General features: G+C 39.2%; 1 protein-coding gene across 2 annotated transcripts in view; it reads left to right on the forward strand.

Moving 5' to 3' along the window:
• Positions 1 to 4,781: 4,781 nt before the first annotated feature.
• The window catches only part of SMC3 (structural maintenance of chromosomes 3), a 37,560-nt gene continuing 21,648 nt past the window's right edge, over positions 4,782 to 20,693 (forward strand). Inside the window, exons 1-8 of one of the 2 annotated variants that reach the window (XM_058697743.1) lie at positions 4,782 to 4,937; positions 5,936 to 6,011; positions 12,548 to 12,586; positions 14,204 to 14,271; positions 16,141 to 16,212; positions 16,588 to 16,667; positions 16,935 to 17,013; positions 20,366 to 20,483. In XM_058697743.1, the coding sequence (XP_058553726.1) occupies positions 4,923 to 4,937; positions 5,936 to 6,011; positions 12,548 to 12,586; positions 14,204 to 14,271; positions 16,141 to 16,212; positions 16,588 to 16,667; positions 16,935 to 17,013; positions 20,366 to 20,483 (547 nt within the window). In that variant the 5' untranslated portion in view covers positions 4,782 to 4,922. Of the gene's footprint in view, positions 4,938 to 5,935; positions 6,012 to 12,547; positions 12,587 to 14,203; positions 14,272 to 16,140; positions 16,213 to 16,587; positions 16,668 to 16,934; positions 17,014 to 18,939; positions 19,084 to 20,365; positions 20,484 to 20,693 lie in introns of those variants that run through there. The other variant, XM_058697744.1, reaches the window with a different exon arrangement.

A 20,693-nucleotide genomic window follows, 5' to 3' on the forward strand; every position in this document is an offset into this window, starting at 1 on the left:
AAAATATTTGCAAATCATATATTCGATCTAAAGGTCGAGTGTCCAGAATATATAAACAACTGTTACAATGCAACTATAAGACAAGTCTAAGAATGGACAAAGTGTTTTCTCCAAATAAAATATATAAATTAAAATGAAAGGGGGGGCCTGGGTGACACAGTCAGTTAAGTGTCTGACTCTGGATTTCAGCTCAGGTCATGATCTCTTAGTTCATCAGATAGAGCCCCGCATTGGGCAAGCGCAGGGCCTGCTTGGAATTCTCTCTTTCTCTCTCTCTACTCCTCCCCAGTTCATTATCTCTCTCTCTTTCTCAAAATAAATAAGCTTAAAAAAAATTAACATGAAAGACATGAAAAGATGCTCAATATCATTAGTCATTGGGGAAATGAAAATCAAAACCACAAGGAGATACCACTTCATACCTACTAGGTGGCTAAAATAAGAAAGACAATAGCAAGCTTTGCCAAGGAGAACTGGAACTTTCACACTGCTGATGTGAAGATAAAATGGTTCAGCCCCTTTGGATATCACTTTGGCACTCTCTCAAAAAGTCAAAGAGGGAAAAAAGTTAGAGAGGGAGGGAGCCAAACCATAAGAGACTCTTAAAAACTGAGAACAATCTGAGGGTTGATGGGGGATGGGAGGGAGGGGAGGGTGGGTGATGGGTATTGAGGAGGGCACCTGTTGGGATGAGCACTGGGTGTTGTATGGAAACCAATTTGACAGTAAGTTTCATATTAAAAAAAAAAAGTGAAAGAAGGTTACCATATGACCCAGCCCTTCAGCACCTAGGAATATACTCAGAAGAACTGGAAACACATCCACACAAAAACTTGAACATGAATGCTCATAGCAACTTTGTTCCTAATAGCCAGAAAGTGGAAACAACCCACATGTCCATCAACTGATGAATGGACAAACAGGATGTGATCTGCCCGTACGATGGAATATTATTCAACCATAAAAGAGAATGTAGCCTGCACCATTACTATATGCTACATGGATGAACCTCGAAAACATTATGCTAAATGAAAGAAGCCAGACACAAAAGGCCACATATTTTGTAATTCAATTTATACGGAATATGGAGGCCGTGGGGATTTGGTGCAAGTGTAGAAACAGCTTACGGAGGTGTACCAAGGCTTAGTCAGGAAGTTATTTTTCCACTGATCAGGTTTTTCATAACAGGTCCAATTTCCCCAGCATGATTGATTCTATGGAGGGACAGTGACTGTACCTCTTCTAAGGTGTAAGAGTTCAACTTGTTGGGAATATTTAAGGTACCCAAGAAAGCTAATCTCTTATTTTTATTCTCAGAGTCCTTATTCAGAAAAATGCCCCCAAACTTGTAGCTACAAGTTTGCAGGACCTTTTAATGTTACTAACAACTTGGTATTCACAATTGATTAGGGCCCAAACAGTTGACTATTCTGTAAAAACTGGAAGAAAACTGATATGTGATGAATCTCTTTTGACTAATAGAATAGATCATCTTTTAAAAAAAATCTTAATGTTTATTCATTTTTGAGAGAAAGAGACAGAGACAGAATGCAAGCAGGGGAGGAACAGAGAGAGAGGGAGACACAAAACGCAAAACAGGCTCTAGGCTCCGAGCGGTCAGTACAGACCCTGACGTGGGTTCGAACCCACAGACCGTGAGATCATGACCTGAGCTGAAGTCGGCCGCTTAACTGACTGACCCACCCAGGTACCCCTAGACTAGATCATCTTAAAGGTTATAGTTTATCAGCTGGTAGAGTATTTATCAGTTTTGTGTCTAGTTTAGGAATAATATTTTAGCATTTTTCCCCCAATGACTATCTAAATTTCAATTTCTCGTATCTTTTAAGCCAGCTTTGTCATTTTACCAAATCTCTCCTTAATGAATTAAATACAATGTTGACACAAGCTTACGTGAGAATTAGAGTTTTTTTAAAAATAACATGAAGAGTATGGTGGCATAAATATAATAAAAATAGGGAAGCAAAGTGAAGGTTATTGGTAGTTTTTCAGGCAGTTGTTTTTTGAATGGGTTTTCCAATAATAACAATTTCCCCAACATCATCCAGTAGAGGGATGAGCATCTTTACTTCCTGAGAGACTAAGGGTTTTAGTCTTAGCTCTTAGGGCTTGGTACCTGAAAAGGCTTCTTCCCAAGTTTTTTCCCTAAGCTTCCCTAATAAAAGTTTTGCGATGTCTCCTTTATATCCATGAGGGAAGCAATAAAAGATTTTGTCTTTTGTGAGCCTCATCTTCCCACAGTGCTATGGTTCTATCCTGCTTGGATGAGAATTTTCTAGGTTTCCTCTTAAGTGATTTGGCATTTGAAAGTCCCAGGAGTCACCAAGAGAAAACTATAATTTGGGATCATCCCTATTGTGCCAGTTCTATCTCTTAGGGACGATAAGAATTGAATATGAGGGGTACCTGAGTGGCTCAGTTGGTTAAGTGTCTGCCCTTGATTTTGGCTCAGGTCATGATCTCAGGGTTCACGAGATCAAGTCCCACATCAGGCTCAGTACTGACAGTGCGGGGCCTACTTGGGATTCTCACTTTCCCTCTCTCTGCCCCTCCTAACGTTCTGTGTGAGTGCTCTCTCTCAAAATAACAAACTTAAAGAATATGAACTGAGTGATAATGAGAAATCTCCTTCCTAATCACTGGACTGGGAGATACCCACAGAAAATCTGCCTAGCCTAAGAATGAAGATAGATAGGGCATACATTAAAAAAGAATCTTTTTAAGAGATAGGGAGGAATAACTTAGAAATAGATAAAAATCAGTCTGTGATCCCTTCCTGGGATGGTAAAAGATTGTGAACTGAAAATAGCTTAGAGACAAAGCTTTATTTTGGAATGTCTTAACAATAGAGGGGTATAAGGAGGAGAATGAGAAACTATAACATCCGGGGTCTTACATGGTAACTTGGCCCTTGTCCTGTACTTCACTTGCATTGTCCTTAGAGTCTTTACTACTTCAGGTACTGTACACCAGGCTGAATTTTTGTGAGAAAGTCTACAGCCTCAGAATTCTTAGAAATATGGTCAGCAGTCAGCACAGCATAACTGGGTCCTCTCCTCAGGTCTCATGTAGCTAAAATCAAGATGTCAGTCAGGCTGCAATTTTATTTTAGCCTAAGGGGCATCCATCTCTATAATTTGGGCAAATAGATTTTATGCATCCTGTTTTTAATTCTAAACATGATTTTTATTATCCTCATTTTATAGAATAGGAAGTAGGGGCTTCAAACGTTCAATATTATTATGCCTATAAGCCCACAGCTAGAAATCCAGAGTAGAGACACTACTCCCAGAGAAATGTTTAAGAGTTTGGGGTTTTTTGGGGGCGCCTGGGTGGCTCCGTCGGTAAAGCGTCTGACCTTGGCTCAGGTTACGATCTCATGGTCAGTGATTTCGAGCCCTGCATTGGGCTCTGTGCTGACAGCTCAGAGCCTGGAGCCTGCTTCGATTCTGTTTCCTTCTCTCTGCTCCACCCCGCCCCCCCCCCCCACTCTGCCTCGCTTTCTCAAAAATAAGTAAACATTAAAAAGAAAAAAGTTTTTAAAAAGTTTTGGGATTTTTTGTTTACACCAAGGGTTGGAAAGGATTTGACTCTGCCAGCACCAAGGGGTACTGACAAGGATGAAGTTAGCAGACTATTAAAAAGTTCAATCTAGAAATAATTAGGGCTGAACAGCTCGCGGCAGCAGGAGGGGAAGCAAGGACCTACCGACTTAAATGGCAGGTAATTTTAATTACCAATTTCTAACAAATTTTAATTACCAATTTCTAACAAATATTTTTCCCCTAATATTGATTAGATTAGAATCATCTAGGGGGCTACTAGCACCTCTTTCAGGCTGTTTTTTAAAAAAAGAGCTTTTAATTTTAACTAAACCTCTTTTTTTTTTTTATTTTTTTTTTATTTTTTTAAAATTTTTTTTTTCAATGTTTTTTATTTATTTTTGGGACAGAGAGAGACAGAGCATGAACGGGGGAGGGGCAGAGAGAGAGGGAGACACAGAATTGGAAACAGGCTCCAGGCTCCGAGCTGTCAGCACAGAGCCCGACGCGGGGCTCGAACTCACAGACGCGAGATCGTGACCTGGCTGAAGTCGGCCGCTTAACCGACTGCGCCACCCAGGCGCCCCTTAACTAAACCTCTTTTTGTTGCAATTGTTCAAGTCGGCCTAGATTTACAGCAAATGGCATAGTAAGAGCTCCAGGATTATTAATGATCACATTATTAAAGCAAACTTTGCGCCAAGTTCCTTATGGGCTGTCCTACGAGTGTCCAGTCGAGAGCTAAGAGGAGCCATTCTAAATTTACACAAGTTCCCAAGGCGACGGAGAATAATAGAGCAACCGGGATTCGGACCACCGAATCCTATACTCCACCAGTTCGGGACCCTTGCGGCAGCACGGGGGTGCCCACTTTTAAAAAGCCCGAGACCACGTGGCCACCGGCAAGCTCCGCTATTGGCCCCCCGACTCTAACACTTGGCTTTGGCGCCGAACCTTTCCCCCCATGTGGGCACAACCATTGGCTCCGCGCTCGGAGGGACTCTGCGCAAATCTCACGATCAAGGCTTTTTCGAGTGAAGCTTCAGACTGATTCTCCGGAAATGTTCAGCTAAAAATTCAACAACCAAATGAAGTCCACTCAATAGAGCCTTAGAAGGCTTCTTTTGCCAAAAGTAAAGAGAAGACGGGACCCCGGCTCCCCCTACGCTCTGAGGGGACCGCGAGTATGGTTCCGTTCAAGGCGCGGACTCCGCCTCCGCGGGCGCCGCCATTTTGTTTGGCTGGACGGGAGCGAGCGGCGCTTTGGGGGAGGGGTCTCGTAGGCGCCTCATTGGACCCCACGGCAGCGCTGTCGCTTCTCGGTGGGGAGGCCTTCTCCCCGGCGAGGGGCGCGGAATCATGTACATAAAACAGGTGAGGCCTGTGCGTCTCGCCCACTCCCTCGCGGGCCTGTGAGGACAGCTCCGTCTTGCGGGGGTGTCTCGGCGCGACCCGTGGCCTCCCGCCTCCCGGCAGGGTGGACCCAAGACGCGGGCTGCGGGGGAGGGGAGAGGCCCCGCCCCGCCAGCGCGGGTCCGCGGCGCGGGCCTCCCCGCCGGGCGCCGGTCCGCGGGAATAGCATCTCCGAGAGGTTTGGAGGGACCGGGCCTTCCCAGTGGGTCGGGGGCGGGCTGGGGGCGGCAGCGGCGGGGCGGGCAAGCTGTGTCGTCCTGCCGGGGCCAGCCCCGCGCGGGCCCTTTGCGCGGGGTGTGTGGAAAGGTGGTCCCCCGGGCCCGGGGGCATCCCTGGGGGGGGCTCAGGTTGGGGTGTCAGCTTAGCCCGGGGTCTTTGTCCCCGAATTACAGGAGACGGGAAAGGGACCCTCCTCCTTGCAGAGTATGTAGCGCCGCCTCGTTCACTTGTTTACTTCTGTCAAAATGGTCTTCCCGCGCAAGAGTCCACCCCAAAGATGAACCCATCCGCACTCTTGGAAAAGTTTCTCTGTTGGATGTGTTGGACTCTCAGCACCCCTTTCTTGGAACGTCTGCTCCTTCTGGCCGGTCGGCGTGTCCGAGAGAAGCGCCCACTGCTCCTGGAGTCAGGAAAGCTTGGGGCCGACCGGCCTGCTTGACACACTTTTTCGCTGTAGCTCGGGGATGTTCAGCGTTCCAGCGAACCTTACTTACACAGTGTACTTGCTCTTGAGAGTTCCTTAACAGGTGACTTACAACACTGGCAGTGGCTACCGATAAACGCGGACGTTTTAGAAGATTTTTTAATCGCCACTTTCCAAAATGAATTTTTCTTCTATGAAATGGAAAGTTCTCTATCTTGCATTAAATGAGAAACCAGAGAGAGAAGTGCCAAGGAAGAATGTTTAGGAGTTTCTTCTGGTAGTGTGTGTTCTCTGAAAAGTATCTTTTATTTATTAGGTTATCATCCAGGGTTTTCGGAGTTACAGAGATCAAACAATTGTAGATCCCTTCAGTTCAAAGCATAATGTTATTGGTAAGTGTTCATGGTTTCCAAGATCAGATTTATATTTATAGAGCCATTTAAATTCGGTCTGTATTTAGGCTTGAGATGGGAATTGGCTTTGAATATTCTATGAATTTATAATGTTTCTTCTATATGAAATAACATGTTTTTTTTTTTTTAATCTGCACTGATGAATTGCTTACTTTATACATTTAAAATGTTTGCACAACTTACTCATTTTTATTTGGGTAGCCTGGTAGGTGTGAAGGTGTCTTTTAATAGCTTTACGTTTATAGTGAATGACACTAAAATTAGCATTTGAGCTGTACTCTTCTTGATATGTCATTTCCTGGTTAAAACGCCCACTGTTGTCTAATTTCAGAGATGACCATTCTTTATTCACAAATTTGATTGTTCTTGGGTTTTTTCTTTCCTGTCCTAATATTTAAGGTCAGACCATGCAGCTTGGTGGGCAGAGCATAAACTTTGGAGCATAACAGAATGGGTTTCACGTCCCAGTTCTGACACATACTCTTTTTCAAACTTGACTCCTTGAGGGGCTTTAGTTTTCTGATTTGTAGTGAAGAGCTAATGATACCTATCTTATAGGGGCTGTTGGGAAAATTAAATGAGAAAGTATACGTATGAGGATAAAGGACTAAAACGATTATTGTCCTGCAGTACAGTATTTAGTCTAAAGACTCTTCAGTTGATAGGATAGTGTCCATTTTTTGCTGATACAGCCAGCAAAAGTGTTTTCTGGCATTCTGCTGAATTTTTAAAGGCTAGATGAAACAATGTGCTATAAATGGACTTAAGCTATACATTGTCTTCCTTGAGGGGTATATTGGTATATTAGACTGCTGAGTCCACCATAAAATATAGATTGGGTAGCTTAAAGAGCAGGAATTTATCTTCTCACTGCTCTGGTAGCTCAAATCCACGATCGGGCTGCCAGCATAGTCACATTCTGGAAGTCGCCATCTTTTTTGTTTGTTTGTTTTTAATGTTTTAATGTTCATTTTTGAGACAGAGACACAGAGTGTGAGTGGGGGAAGAGCAGAGAGAGAGGGAGACACAGAATCCAAAGCAGGCTTCAGGCTCTTTGCTGACAGCTCAGAGCCTGACGTGGGGCTCGAACCCGTGATACGTGAGATCATCACCTGAGCCAAAGTCAGACGCTCAACTGAGCCACCCAGGCATCCCCTGAAAGTCACCATCTTTGTCATCAGGCTCGTGTGACTGTTTGATTCTCTTTCCCTCTTCTTCATTAGAGCACAAATTCCATTATGAAGGCCCCACCCTCACAACCTCATTAATCCTGATTACCTCCGAAAGCTCCCCCCCCCCCCCACCAAATACCATAACATTTGGGGTTAGGGCTTCAACATATGAATGAGAGGGTGACACAGTTCATTCTGTAGCATGGGATAAGGTGAGATTTATATAGAGATCAGTAATAGGCAAACACTAAATGCTAATGTTCCCAGAGAATCTACTTTATTTTGAAATAAATAATAAATTTTAAAAATTGAGAGCAAAAGTGTCAACTGTACTTTGAAATAAAATTTAAAAATTGAGGCATGGGAATGCAAACTGGTGTAGCCGCTCTGGAAAACAGTGTGGAGGTTCCTCAAAAAATTAGAAATAGATCTACCCTACCACCCAGCAATAGCACTGCTAGGAATTGACCCAAGGGATACAGGAGTGCTGATGCATAGGGGCAATTGTACCCCAGTGTTTACAGCAGCACTCTCAACAATAGCCAAATTATGGAAAGAGCCTAAATGTCCATCAACTGATGAATGGATAAAAAAATTGTGGTTTATATACACAATGGAATACTACGTGGCCATGAGAAAGAATAAAATACGGCCTTTTGTAGCAACGTGGGTGGAACTGGAGAGTGTCATGCTAAGTGAAATAAGTCATACAGAGAAAGACAGATACCATATGTTTTCACTCTTAGGTGGATCCTGAGAAACTTAACAGAAGACCATGGGGGAGGGGAAGGAAAAAAAAAAAGGAGGAGGAGTTTTTAAGAGACTCTTAAAAACTGAGAACAAACTGAGGGTTGATGGGGGGTGGGTGATGGGTATTGAGGAGGGCACCTGTTGGGATGAGCACTGGGTGTTGTATGGAAACCAATTTGACAATAAATTTCATGTTAAAAAAATAAAAAATAAATAAAAATTGAGGCAAAAACAAAACCTGCCCTCAGTACATTAGTTGCAGCCTTGTAGTTGAGAATAAAGAAAACACTTTGGGGGCGCCTAGGTGGCTCAGTCAGTTAAGCATCTGACCCTTGGTTTTGGATCATGTCATGATCTCACGGTTCGAGGTTTCAAGCCCCGCATCGGGCTGTGAGCTAATGGTGCAGAACCTGTTTGGGATCCTCTCTCCCTCTCTCTCTGTCCCTCCCACCCCCGTGCACATGTGCAAAATAAACTTATAAAAAAAAAACACTATTTACCCTCTGCTGTACCTGTTGAATAGTTAATTTAATTAAAGTGCCACAAGGATAGCCTGATTGTTCTGGTATTTTATTTATATTTTGATCACAAGTGCCTTCTGATTTTCATCAATCAGAAAATCTTTGGAAATGGAAAAAAATGAATAATTACTAGATATAAATTATTTAAAAATTATATATTCTATTAAAATATAATTGCTAGATTTATATTACAGGTTAAACTAGATGAATATCTTAATTAGATCAGTGGTATAATTTTATGAGCTGTAAAATGATGACTTTTTATTATGATGATTAGATTATGTTTGTAGAATCTATCAAGTATTTTTGTTTTAGCTATTAAGAGACCACTGTTTTACTACTTTGTTTACATTAGTATTGTTAATAGTAACAGTTACAGAGTAAATTGTCTAAGTGTTTTTTCTTTTGTTTTAACAAACCTAATATGATTTTACTGCTTAAACATGTTTTTTTTTTAAGGTTTTTAAGCTTTTTTAAAAAATTTATTATTTTTTGAGTGAGAGAGAGGGAGAATACCCACATGAGCAGGGGAGGGGCAGAGAGAGGGAGAGGGAAGATCCCAAGCAGGCTCCTCACTGTCAATGCAGAGCCTGACTCAGAGCTCTATCTCAGGAACTGTGAGATCATGCCCTGAGCTGAACTCAGGAGTTGGACACTTAACCAAGTAGGCCACCCAGGCACCCCACTGCTTAAACATGTTTTAAAGACAGGAAAGACCCAAAGTAGTGTAGACTGAGATTGACATTAAAAATATCCTGTGAAAGCATAGTACTTTGATTATTTAATGATTTGACCCTTAAAAAAAGATTTGAAGGCAACTATATCTTCTGGTGATCTTCAGTGTTTTAATCTCTTGCTTGAACAGTTGAATGATGTTTGAATTACCAAACATACACCTTTTTAAGGTTACTTTGTCTCTAGCTTTTTAACAAAAGAAATATGTTAATTGTAGAACGTTATGGAAGAGTTTAAAAGCTGAAAGGAGAAAACTAAACTGTAATCCTGCCCAGCAATAGCCATTCTTAATATTAACAACCTATGCTTGTATTAGCCTTGGTTTCCTAGAAAACAGAATCCAAGGCCCACTCAGCAACTAATAAGACTTTAATGGGAAGGTTCAGTCTGAGGGCAAGAGTAAAACGGAAAGTTGGTCATAGCTTTATAAAGAAGGTTCAGCTGGTTTGTGGTCATATTGGATAACTTCCAGACAGACTTTGTGAACCCACCACGCCTGGGAAAGATCAGATTGGAAAGGAATGGAGACGGCTTTGTCTGCTAGTTCCTGTTCTCTGATTGGTCAGAGTTTACCACACAGGGCATTAATTAATTCCTCCATGCTTTTGGATTGTGTTACTCTGGGGACTAACCCCCTAAAGTAGTCAGGGAACTATATAGTGTCTTTTGGATTTTCACAGGTCTGACCTGAGTGCACACCCAGGGTAGGCTGAAACAACCTAAAGGTGATGGAATACTGAATCTCTCCATTGACAGGCAGCTAAGGCTTGGGTTGGGGCAGGTGATTCTGGGGCACATATAAACTGGATCTACCCCCATATGCCTCCAGTCTTTGTGTACATCTACATAAATAAGCCTTTTTTTTTTTTTTTATAAGTTTATTTTGAGAGAAAGCACAAGTGAGGGAGGGGCAGGGAGGAAGAGAAAATCCCAAGCAGTCCCTGAGCTGTCAGCACAGAGCCCAACGTGGGGCTTATTCCCATGAACAGTAAGATCATGACCTGAGCCAAAATCAAGAGTCAGGCGCTTAACGGACTGAGCCACCCAGGCTCCCCCTAAGCATTTTAATTTAATTTTTAATTATTTTTTTAATTTTTAAAATATTTTTCATTTATTATTTTTGAGAGACAGAGCATGCATGGAGGAGGGACAGAGAGAGAGGGAGACACAGAATCCAAAGCAGGCTCCAGGCTCTGAGCTCTCAGCACAAGAGCCCAACGTGGAGCTAGAGGTCAAGAACAGTGAGGTCGTGACCTGAGCCAAAGTCAGACACTTAACCAACTGAGCCAGCCAGGCGCCCCTATTTAATTTTTAAAAATTTTTATTTATTTTTGAGAGTGTGCACACAAGAACAGGGAAGGGCAGAGAGAGAGGGAGACCGAGGATGTGAAGTGGGCTCTGTGCTGACAGCAGGGAGCCCGGTGACTGGAATCCCCAAATTGAACCATGAGGATGATCCTGACCTGAGCTGGAGTTGGACACTCAACCAGCTGAGCTACCCAGGTGCCCCACAATAAGCCTTTTAAAATAAAATAAAAGTGGGCTTGTAGTATAATCTTTTGGTAATTTGTTTTTTTCTACTTAAGAATAAGTCTTGGGGTGCCTGGGTGGATCATTCGGTTAAGTGTCCGACTTCGGCTCAGGTCATGATCTCGTGGTTCGTGAGTTCAAGCCCCGCGTCAGGCTCTGTGCTGATGGCTCAGAGCCTGGAGCCTGTTTCAGATTCTGTGTCTCCCTCTCTCTCTGACCCTCCCCCGTTCATGCTCTGTCTCTCTCTCTCTCTCTCAAAAATAAATAAACGTTAAAAAAAAAATTTTTTTTAAAGAATAAGTCTTGAATTGGGGCGCCTAGGTGGCTCAGTCGGTTGAGCGTCCGACTTCGACTCAGGTCACGATCTCGCGGTCCGTGAGTTCGAGCCCCGCATCAGGCTCTGGGCTGATGGCTCGGAGCCTGGAGCCTGCTTCCGATTCTGTGTCTCCCTCTCTCTCTGCCCCTCCCCTGTTCATGCTCTGTCTCTCTCTGTCTCAAAAATAAATAAATGTTAAAAAAAATTTTTTTTTAAAAAGAATAAGTCTTGAATCTCTTTCCTTATTAAATAGTCAACATCCTTGAAATTGCTTTACAGTATTCCACTGATGGGTAGGAGTAATTAAAGGGAAATTTAAAGTTTTAAGTTATTTATGAATAGATTACAGTTTTAACTATATGTAATTCTTTGAATGCTAAATTCTCTTTTTAAACTTTTATTTAGAGATGATTTCAAATTTACAGAAAAGTTGTATAAATAGGAACAGTACAGAGAATACGCTGATCTCCTTTACCCAAATCTACCTGTTAACTTTTTCCTCTTTTGCTTTATCATTTGTACCCACTCTCACACTTTTTTTCTTAGAGTAAGTTATGTAGGTCTTTGTCCTTTACCATTGACTTCAATGTATGCTTTCTAAGAATAGGGATATTCTCTTACATAATCACAGTAGAGTTTGTAAATTTCCGTAAATTTGACATTAATACGATAATCTGTTTTCCAGTTGTACTGATTGACCCCCAAATTTTCTTTATAGTATTTTTTCCTCCAGTACAGGGCCTAATTTAGGGTCAGGTATTGCTTTTGGTGGTCATATCTATTTAGTCTCTTTAATCTGGATCATTTCCATAGCCTTTCTTTGTCTTTTTTAACATTGTTTTTAAAAAATACTACATAAATGACGTGTCCTTCTGAATATATTATATCTGGAAGTGAATGATGTCTCCTTTTTTTGTTGTTGTTTAATTTACTTCTTTTGAGAGAGCATGTACAAGTAGTGGGAGGGTGGCTTGGTTGGTTGAGTGTCCAACTTTGGCTCGGGTCATGATCTCAGTCAGTGAGTTCAAGCCCCTTGTCGGGCTCTGCAGCTCAGAGCCTGGAACCTGCGTTGAATTCTGTCTCCTTCTCTCTCTGCCCCTCCCCTGCTCGTGCTCTGTCTCTGTCTCAAAAATAAACAAACATTAAAAATTAAAAAAAAAATTGCGTGTCCATAGTAATGATTGTAAATTATGAAAACCTAGTAACATATTAGTTATTCCAAATATTATTTGTTAGGAAAAAGCAAAAGAATAAACAATGAAGTAAATTTAAGAAAAAAAAAATACCTCAAGTCTCTACAAAAATCGCATTCATTTGGTGATTAAAGCTGTTTTGTTTATGGATTTCTTTTGTTCACTGTTTTTTGTATTTAATTTCAGATATTAAGATGTTAAGTTAGAAAATTGAATATAAATTTTTTAATACTTACGGTAAAGTTTTAATTTTATTGGTTTTTATAGAAAGTAACATGTACTTTTTGAAATTTTATAGTGGGCAGAAATGGATCTGGAAAAAGTAACTTTTTTTACGGTAAGTGTTGTTTTTTCAATTCTAAATATATTAAGACCTGGGTATCTTCGCGTAGTTTATTTTAAAGATTGGTTTTCTGAGATTATGTCTGTATGAAACTCAAGAAATACTTTTTCGTACAGGGTTGCAGTTTAGTGTAGGGAGTGTAGAGTATAATGATCTGAGTTCTACTCTACACCTAGTGATTAAGTAGCTGAGAGGTTGGGCAAAACAATCTTTCAGGGTACTCTTTGCAATTTAAAAGTGTACTTGACCTGTCTACTTTGATGGGTTATGGGAATCATGAGATAATACTAATGGAAGTGCTTTTTAAACTTGAATGCTGTATGTAAATGTTGCAGATGCATATTTATACAAGTGTAAATGCAACAACATAGTTAATATTGTTTTGGAAAATGACTCATCTTGTTGTTTCATTATGTATGTATGTAAGTAAATAAGCCTTTCACCCAACATGGGGCTTGAACTCATAATCCCAACCAAGATCAAGAACTGCATGCTCTACTGACTGAGCCAGCCAGGCATCCCTCTGTTTCGTCTTTTAAAAAAGTGTTTTCTAAATCACTTTTATGAAAGATGGGTGTAAAAAATTAGAGACTCAACAAAGATTATTGTCAGTTTGAAGATAGTAAATAGCTTTGAAAATTCTAAAGATAAAATACATTTAAGTATAATGCCTCTGTTAACAAATCCTTTGGAGAGAGAAAACATCTGAACAGGTTTGAACTATACCAGAAGTAGATTGAAAAAATTTTGAACCTCTTGTTTGAGTAGTGCTTGAGGGAAAGGGGGTGGGGCTTAGCAGGAGCAAAGGTTCTATCCCTCTGTGCTTACAAATCTATAGCCCTTTAGTGGTTGTAATTTGGTGATGATAAGTGAGTGGGATTGGAGTAGAAGTATTGCATGATCTCCAGGCGGATAAAGGCAGTTTGAATCTGTTCCCCTAAGGTGATTATGTGATTATGAAAGATAAACACTCTCCCCTCAACATACACATTCATACATGCGTACTCAACTCTTGGAATGTCAAAGGTCTCTTGGGTGAACTGGTAACAGGACAGCTGAGTAGAGTTTCATTTCTAGGGCAGGGTGGTCCAGTTAGGTACTTTATATGGAAGCAGCAGTGACTTCTTACAGAAGATAAGAGCAGTGCAAACAGTGCAGTAGAATGTGGGAATCTGAACTGTTTCCCTGTGTTTCCCACTTAGTTTAATTTCTTTTGACAAAACTATCCTGCTAAGGATATGGTAAGAATATGTCCTATTTTGTTAATAAATATTTTGATGTATATTATTTACTTCTAGTGGATAAAAGCAAAGTGTTAATCACTCAGTGTATACTTTGATCAAGAGGTAGATTTTAGTTCTGCTTACCTCTTTTTGTTACCTCAATGTTCTCTTTTTCTTCCCTTAAATGTTTCAGTGCAAACTTCTTAGTATTTTTCTTGTCATTTCTAAGCTGATTAGTCTAAAATACAAGCAATTTTTTGCATATATGAAATAGATAATCTGTTTTTATCTGCCTTGTTCATTACCTGATAGAGGTATGGGAAGTTATAAATTAAGGCATAAAGCTTCTTTGAGACTATAGTAATAGTTAATGTTTTTGTATTTTTAGCAATTCAGTTTGTTCTTAGTGATGAGTTCAGTCATCTTCGTCCGGAACAGCGATTGGCTTTGTTGCACGTGAGTGAGATTGCTTTGAGATTGTCAATACGTGTTGACATTATGTATTTTAAAAACTATATTGTTGATTCTGGTAAATAAAATCACTTGTTCAAGTTTCAGATCTTTTGTAAACATGATATAATCTCTCTTAGTAAACATGGTACAGTCTCTCTTAAGTGTGTTAATTCTATGGAATTTAGCCTACTATATTAATGCATGATAAGGGCCTAATTTTTATGTAAATGGCAATAAAATTGTAGGACTTTCCTATAAATGGGTGTGTCTTCCATATAAATAGAAATTCTTTTTAAAAAATTTTTTTAGTGTTTATTTTTGAGAGAGAGAGACAGAGCATGAGCAGGGGAGGGGCAGAGAAAGAGGGAGACCCAAAATCTGAAGCAGGTTCCAGGCTCTGAGCTGTCAGCGCAGAGCACAGGGCTCGGACCCAAAAACCATGAGATCATGACCTGAGCTGATGTCGGACACTAAACTGACTGAGCCACCCAGGCACCCCATAAATACAGATTCTTTATTAAGAGTATGGTCTGGTGATGCTCTGGAAACAGGCTTGCTGAAGAGAAAAGAGTTTGAAATTGGGAATTAGGAACTTTGAGACTCAGAACCAGAAGTTAATTGGGAGCATAGAGAAGGAACCATTGCAAACTAAACAGCATAACATGTTATAATTTTATCCATATTTGTAACTCAAATGGTCACATCATTTCCCAATATGAAAGATAAGTATATTTATAGTAATGAAAATTATTAGAATTTTTCATTGGATCATTATGAATAATGAACTAAAGAAATTTTAGGATAAAAAATGATAAAAGGCTATAACAAAATAATAAATTTATTGTCGGTTTGAATATGACATAATTAGTTTTAAAATGAGAAAGTGAGATTCCTTAGTATATCTTAACAGAGTCTCTCACACTTAGGAAGGTGGTTTATTTTGTTTGTTTTCTTACCATTATCAACTGGTTGCCTATAGAAAAAATTTTTTTTAGATTTCTGAGATAGGCATTGAAAGAATAACTTCTTTAGGTATCATTCTTTATTATATTGAATCACTGTGTAGTAACAGTTTCTAGAATCTGGAAATTATCTGAACTTGGTAAAGGAGTGGCAGCGTCATAAATTGGTGTATATGTGACATATTAACTGTGTGTGTTTTCATAGCAGATTTAAAATTATATAGGATATAGCAAATTTAAACAAGTAAATAAAAATAGATAATTAGTTTTAAAAGCCAGGGCAGCTGGGTGGCTGAGTCGGTAAGCATCCAACCTTGGATTTCAGCTTAGGTCATGATCTTTGGTTTGTGAGATCGAGCCCTCCGTTGGGCTCCACGCTGGCAGTGTGGAGTCTACTTGGGATTCTCTCTCCTCTCTGCCCCTCCCCTGCTCTCTTGTACACCTGCGCTTTTTGTCTCTCTCAACAATAAATAAATAAACTTAAAAATTAAAAAAAGCCGAGTTCCAGTAATTATATGATTTGTTAGGGTTCCTTTCCAGCATTAAGTGAGTCTGTAAGAGAAAAGCCTCAAAGTGGTGTTGATATTAGCAAATAAGTAGAATTAGGTGGGCATGGGGTCTTATGTTCTAATAAAGTGGTCTTCAGAACAAGACCTAAGTACATCTGACTTTGATATCTCTTGCATAGTTTTCATTTTTTTAGTCAGAATCTAAAGCCATTTGGTTGACAAGTATTGTTATCCTCATCCAGTGTCTTTGCTCTAGGATATATACTAGCCCAATAGAAATTGTTTTCCATTGAATTAGGCTTATTGCCATGCACTAAACTTTAAAGGTGTTTAAAGAAAAAACAAAAAAAAGAATGTGAAAATACCACTTAAATGACAATTTTATTTTTTACACGTTTTAGGAGGGTACTGGTCCTCGTGTTATTTCTGCTTTTGTGGAGATTATTTTTGATAATTCGGACAACCGGTTGCCAGTGAGTAATGGCTTTTTTTTTTTCTAGTCACAATTTTGAGAATTTTATTGATGCAGCTGATTTTTTTCCCAACCTTTGAAACATTCATAACTGTATTAAATACAGTTCTTATAATTTAGTTTATGTTAAAATAGCTATACGGTTTACATATTCATTTTGTCCTAAAATTGTAATGAACATTCTAGCAAATAGGGTGTGTAAGTTGTTGTGAAAAAATATCTTTGTCATAAGAATTGATATTCATAGCAAATCTTTAGTGAGAATTGAAATTTCAAAATAAGTGTTATGGTTACAGACTCTAGAATGACCTTATTAACTGAAAAGTTCTCCATTTTTACTATGAAATTAACTTCAGGCTTTTACATTCTTTCTTAGATTGATAAAGAAGAAGTTTCACTTCGAAGAGTTATTGGTGCCAAAAAGGATCAGTATTTCTTAGACAAGAAAATGGTCACGTAAGCAATTTCTTTACATTTATAATTTCTTTATGAAAGAGTAAAAGTATTTTACTTAACTCCTGTATGGGTTATATATGCCTCGTGTTCAGCAAACCAATATTTAGAGCATTAACAGAAGAATCAAGATTCTTGAGGCCAGTAGAATAAATGGTTTCATGACTATTCTATACTCCCTCATGTTCCTTAACCCAGCAGTTACCCTTCATTTTTTTGCTTATTATTGGGCGATTAATCTGAAAAAATATTTTCAATGTTTATTAACAGGAAAAATGATGTGATGAATCTCCTTGAAAGTGCTGGTTTTTCTCGAAGCAATCCTTATTATATTGTAAAACAAGGAAAGGTAAAAATATTGTATGTCCTTTTTTTATAGAATGTTTTCTGAGTATATTCACTTGAATGATGAATTTGCTTATAGATTCTAGTGGTTAAGTTGAAGCAAAAATGGACCTTACTGTCTCTTGTTTTCATTGATTTATTTTGTATAGATATTAGTATTACCTTTTATGTGGCCATAAAATTACAAAGTAGATCCACTGTGTAATGGGATTCAATTTTTTCAGCAGTTAGTGGATGTTGTTTTCGTTGTGACCTGTATCACTTAATAAGGTGTCCTATACTGGAAGACATTTTGGTTTGTGAAAGTCACAATGGAAATATTTAAGAATATTGTAGAAATTCTTTAAAAATAGCATTTGAAAAAAATTACTTCCTAAAAGTAATACTCTGTTATTTAATATATCACAGAGTTAAAATGGTGGAAAGCTTACATTGCCAGAAATCTACCATAATGCTGTATATTGTTTTTGCTTGTAGAGATTATATTCTTTATAGTTTTTAGTAGTTGCATACTTCAGCTGATTATTCTGTTTCCTCATATACTTTAAATTTTATCTAAGATAACTTCTTTTTCTTAGAACATACCCTGCATTGTTCACATAGTTTGCTGTAGTGTTTTTTTGGACTAGGGGAAAGTTCTTTTTAAATGTCCACTTCTTATTTCATATTGGAGACATTTTTAGATATGTGTTGAAAACTTAGCATTCCGAACTGATTAGGAAGAGTACGTATGGTGTTTCACATTTGGGAAATGCAGAACAAGTTTTTGAAGACCATCTTTAGAAGCAAGGAGTTTTTTTAAAAGGAGGCTGAGGGGCGCCTGGGTGGCTCAGTCGGTTAAGCGGCCGACTTCAGCTCAGGTCACGATCTTGCGGTCCGTGAGTTCGAGCCCCGCGTCGGGCTCTGGGCTGATGGCTCAGAGCCTGGAGCCTGCTTCCGATTCTGTGTCTCCCTCTCTCTCTGCCCCTCCCCTGCTCATGCTCTGTCTCTCTCTGTCTCAAAAATAAATAAAACGTTAAAAAAAAATTAAAAAAGAAAAAAAAAAAAGGAGGCTGATTACGGGGTGACTGGGTGGCGCAGTAGGTTAAGTGTCTGCGGCTCAGGTCAAGATCTCATAGCTCGTGGGTTCAAGCCTCGCATTGGGGTCTGTGCTGACAGCTCAGCGCCTGGAGCCTGCTTTGGATTCTGTGTCTCCTTCTGTCTCTTCCCCTCGCCCGCTCACATTCTGTCTCTACTCCAAAAATAAACAAAAAATTTAAAGAGGCTGATTACGAAAGACTAATTAATCTGAGTCTTACCTGCAAACATACAGCATAGGCCCCTAGACTCTCAGTTTCTATTCATGTCATTTCATATTAAGCCATCCATAAGTTACTTCATCTAAAAGAATGTTGCCTTCACCCCAGTGAAGGCACTTCACTTTTTTCTAATTTGATTTTTTTCATAATAGTTATACTGTATTGGTATACTTATTTCTTCTTCCATTAGAATGTAAGTTCCATGAGGGCAAGACTTTGTTTTGTTCATTGCTCTTTTCCCAGTGCCCAGCAGAGTGGCATATATGTTGTAAACATTTATTCAATATTTTTGAAGTGAGTAACTTGAATGAACATGCATAATTGGGGTAACCAGTGATAAGGATCTGAAAGGAGATTCTTTGATGTCTATACTTTTGATAGACCACATTTTTCCCAGAGTTGATTTCTGTCTTTATGTGAAAGTGTTAGAGTAACTTCACTTTTTTAATGCTATGACAGCATTTTTTGCATTTAGTGGCTAACTTTATTTTTATGAATATGTTAAACTCACGCTTGTTGTTTAAAGTTGCATGGCACATAGTTTGTACCACTCTGTGTTTTTTTGCCGTATATTTAAAAATTTTTTTTTGATGTTTGTTTGTTTTTGAGAGAGAGAAAGAGAGCATAAGCAGGGCAGGGTCTGAGAGAAGGGGACAGAGGATCCAAAGCAGGCTCTGTGCCGACAGCAGTGAGTCCGATGTGGGGCTCGAACTCATAAACTGAGAGATATCATGACCTCAGCTGAAGTTGGATGCTCAACCGACTAAGCCACCCAGGTGCCCCACCATATATTTTTAAATAAGATTTTTAAAATGCTTTTGCTTGTTTTATTTAATGTTAGTTACTACCTGTGATAGACAGTTATTTTTACCTATCTATATTTAAAGAATACCATTTTGGGGGCACTTATCTGGCTCAGTTGGTAGACCATTCAACTCCTGATCTTGGGGGCATAGAGCTTACTTAAAAAATAATAGTAATAATGGGGCACCTCGGTGGCTCAGTCAGTTAAGCATGTGACTTCAGCTCAGGTCATGAACTCACAGTTTGTGGGTTTGAGCCCCACATTGGGCTCTGTGCTGACAGCTCGGATTCTGGAGCCTGCTTCAGATTCTGTCTCCCTCTCTCTCTGCCCCTCCCCCAACTCACGCTGTTTCTGTCTCTCAAAAATGAATAAACATTAAACATTTTTTTTAAATAGTAATAATAAAGCATACCATTTTTGCTATACTTTTAATAGTATCATAACTTTTTTAAAATGTAGAGTGATAGTTTCCCCTTGTAAAAATACTGTTCTTTTAGAACAGAGTTCATCTTTTTTTTTTTTTTTTTTAATATTTATTTATTTTTGAGAGAATGCATGCAAGCGAAGTAGGGTCAGGAGGAGAGGGGAACAGAGGATTGGAAGCGAGCTCTGTGCTGACAGCCAAGAGAGCCCGATGCAGGGCTCGAACTCGTAAACCTTGAAATCATGACCTAAGCCAAAGTTGGACTCCTAACCAACTGAGCCATCTGGGCACCCCTGGAGTTCATCTTTTATATTTTATCATATTGACTGAGGAAAAATGGTGATGTAATGTTCTTCGTTTTTGTTTTTGTTGTTTTGTTTTTACAAAGTTTATTTTGAGAGCGGCAGCGCAAGTAGGGGAGGGGCAGAGAGAGAAGGACAGAGGGAGAATCCCAAACAGGCTTCAGGAAGCTAGCACTCAGAGCCCAAAGTGGGGCTCAAACCCACAAAACTGCGAGATCAGAACCTGAGCCAAAATCAAGAGTCGGATCCTTAACTGACTGAGCCACCCAGGAGCCACATTTTTCCTTTATTTTTAATTTAGAGAGTCTTATTCATAAATTAGACTTATGAATGTATCAATCCTATTTGGATTTTTATTTAATAAATTTTATTTAAATGAGATAGAGGTCTGTAAGTAAATGCACTGTACGAATTGCATTATTGAAGTCATGCTCTACTTAAAACCTAGCATGTGAGTACTCTTTCAAAGTAGAGTTCTTAAAGAACAGTCTATAGCTACGTAATAATTATTTTTCTAAAATTTTTAGATCAACCAGATGGCCACAGCACCAGATTCTCAGAGACTAAAACTATTAAGAGAAGTAGCTGGTACTAGAGTGTATGATGAACGAAAAGAAGAAAGCATATCTTTAATGAAAGAAACAGGTAAAATGAATGTGATTCTGCCTTATTTTTGTTGTGAATTACATATTCATTGTGCTATGATGGTTGAGGGGAGTTCAATCTGTTCTCAAGAGTATACTGTTTGATAGTTTGCCTGTGTACTGAATGGAGAGAAAATTAGTTTGAGACATTTTAAGGTTTGAGATTTCCAGTGATTTCTCTCTTTAAATAAAGAATTACTGTTAGATAATG

Source organism: Neofelis nebulosa, chromosome 13 (assembly GCF_028018385.1).
Source record: "Neofelis nebulosa isolate mNeoNeb1 chromosome 13, mNeoNeb1.pri, whole genome shotgun sequence".
In the NCBI taxonomy this organism is placed as follows: Eukaryota; Metazoa; Chordata; class Mammalia; order Carnivora; family Felidae; genus Neofelis; species Neofelis nebulosa.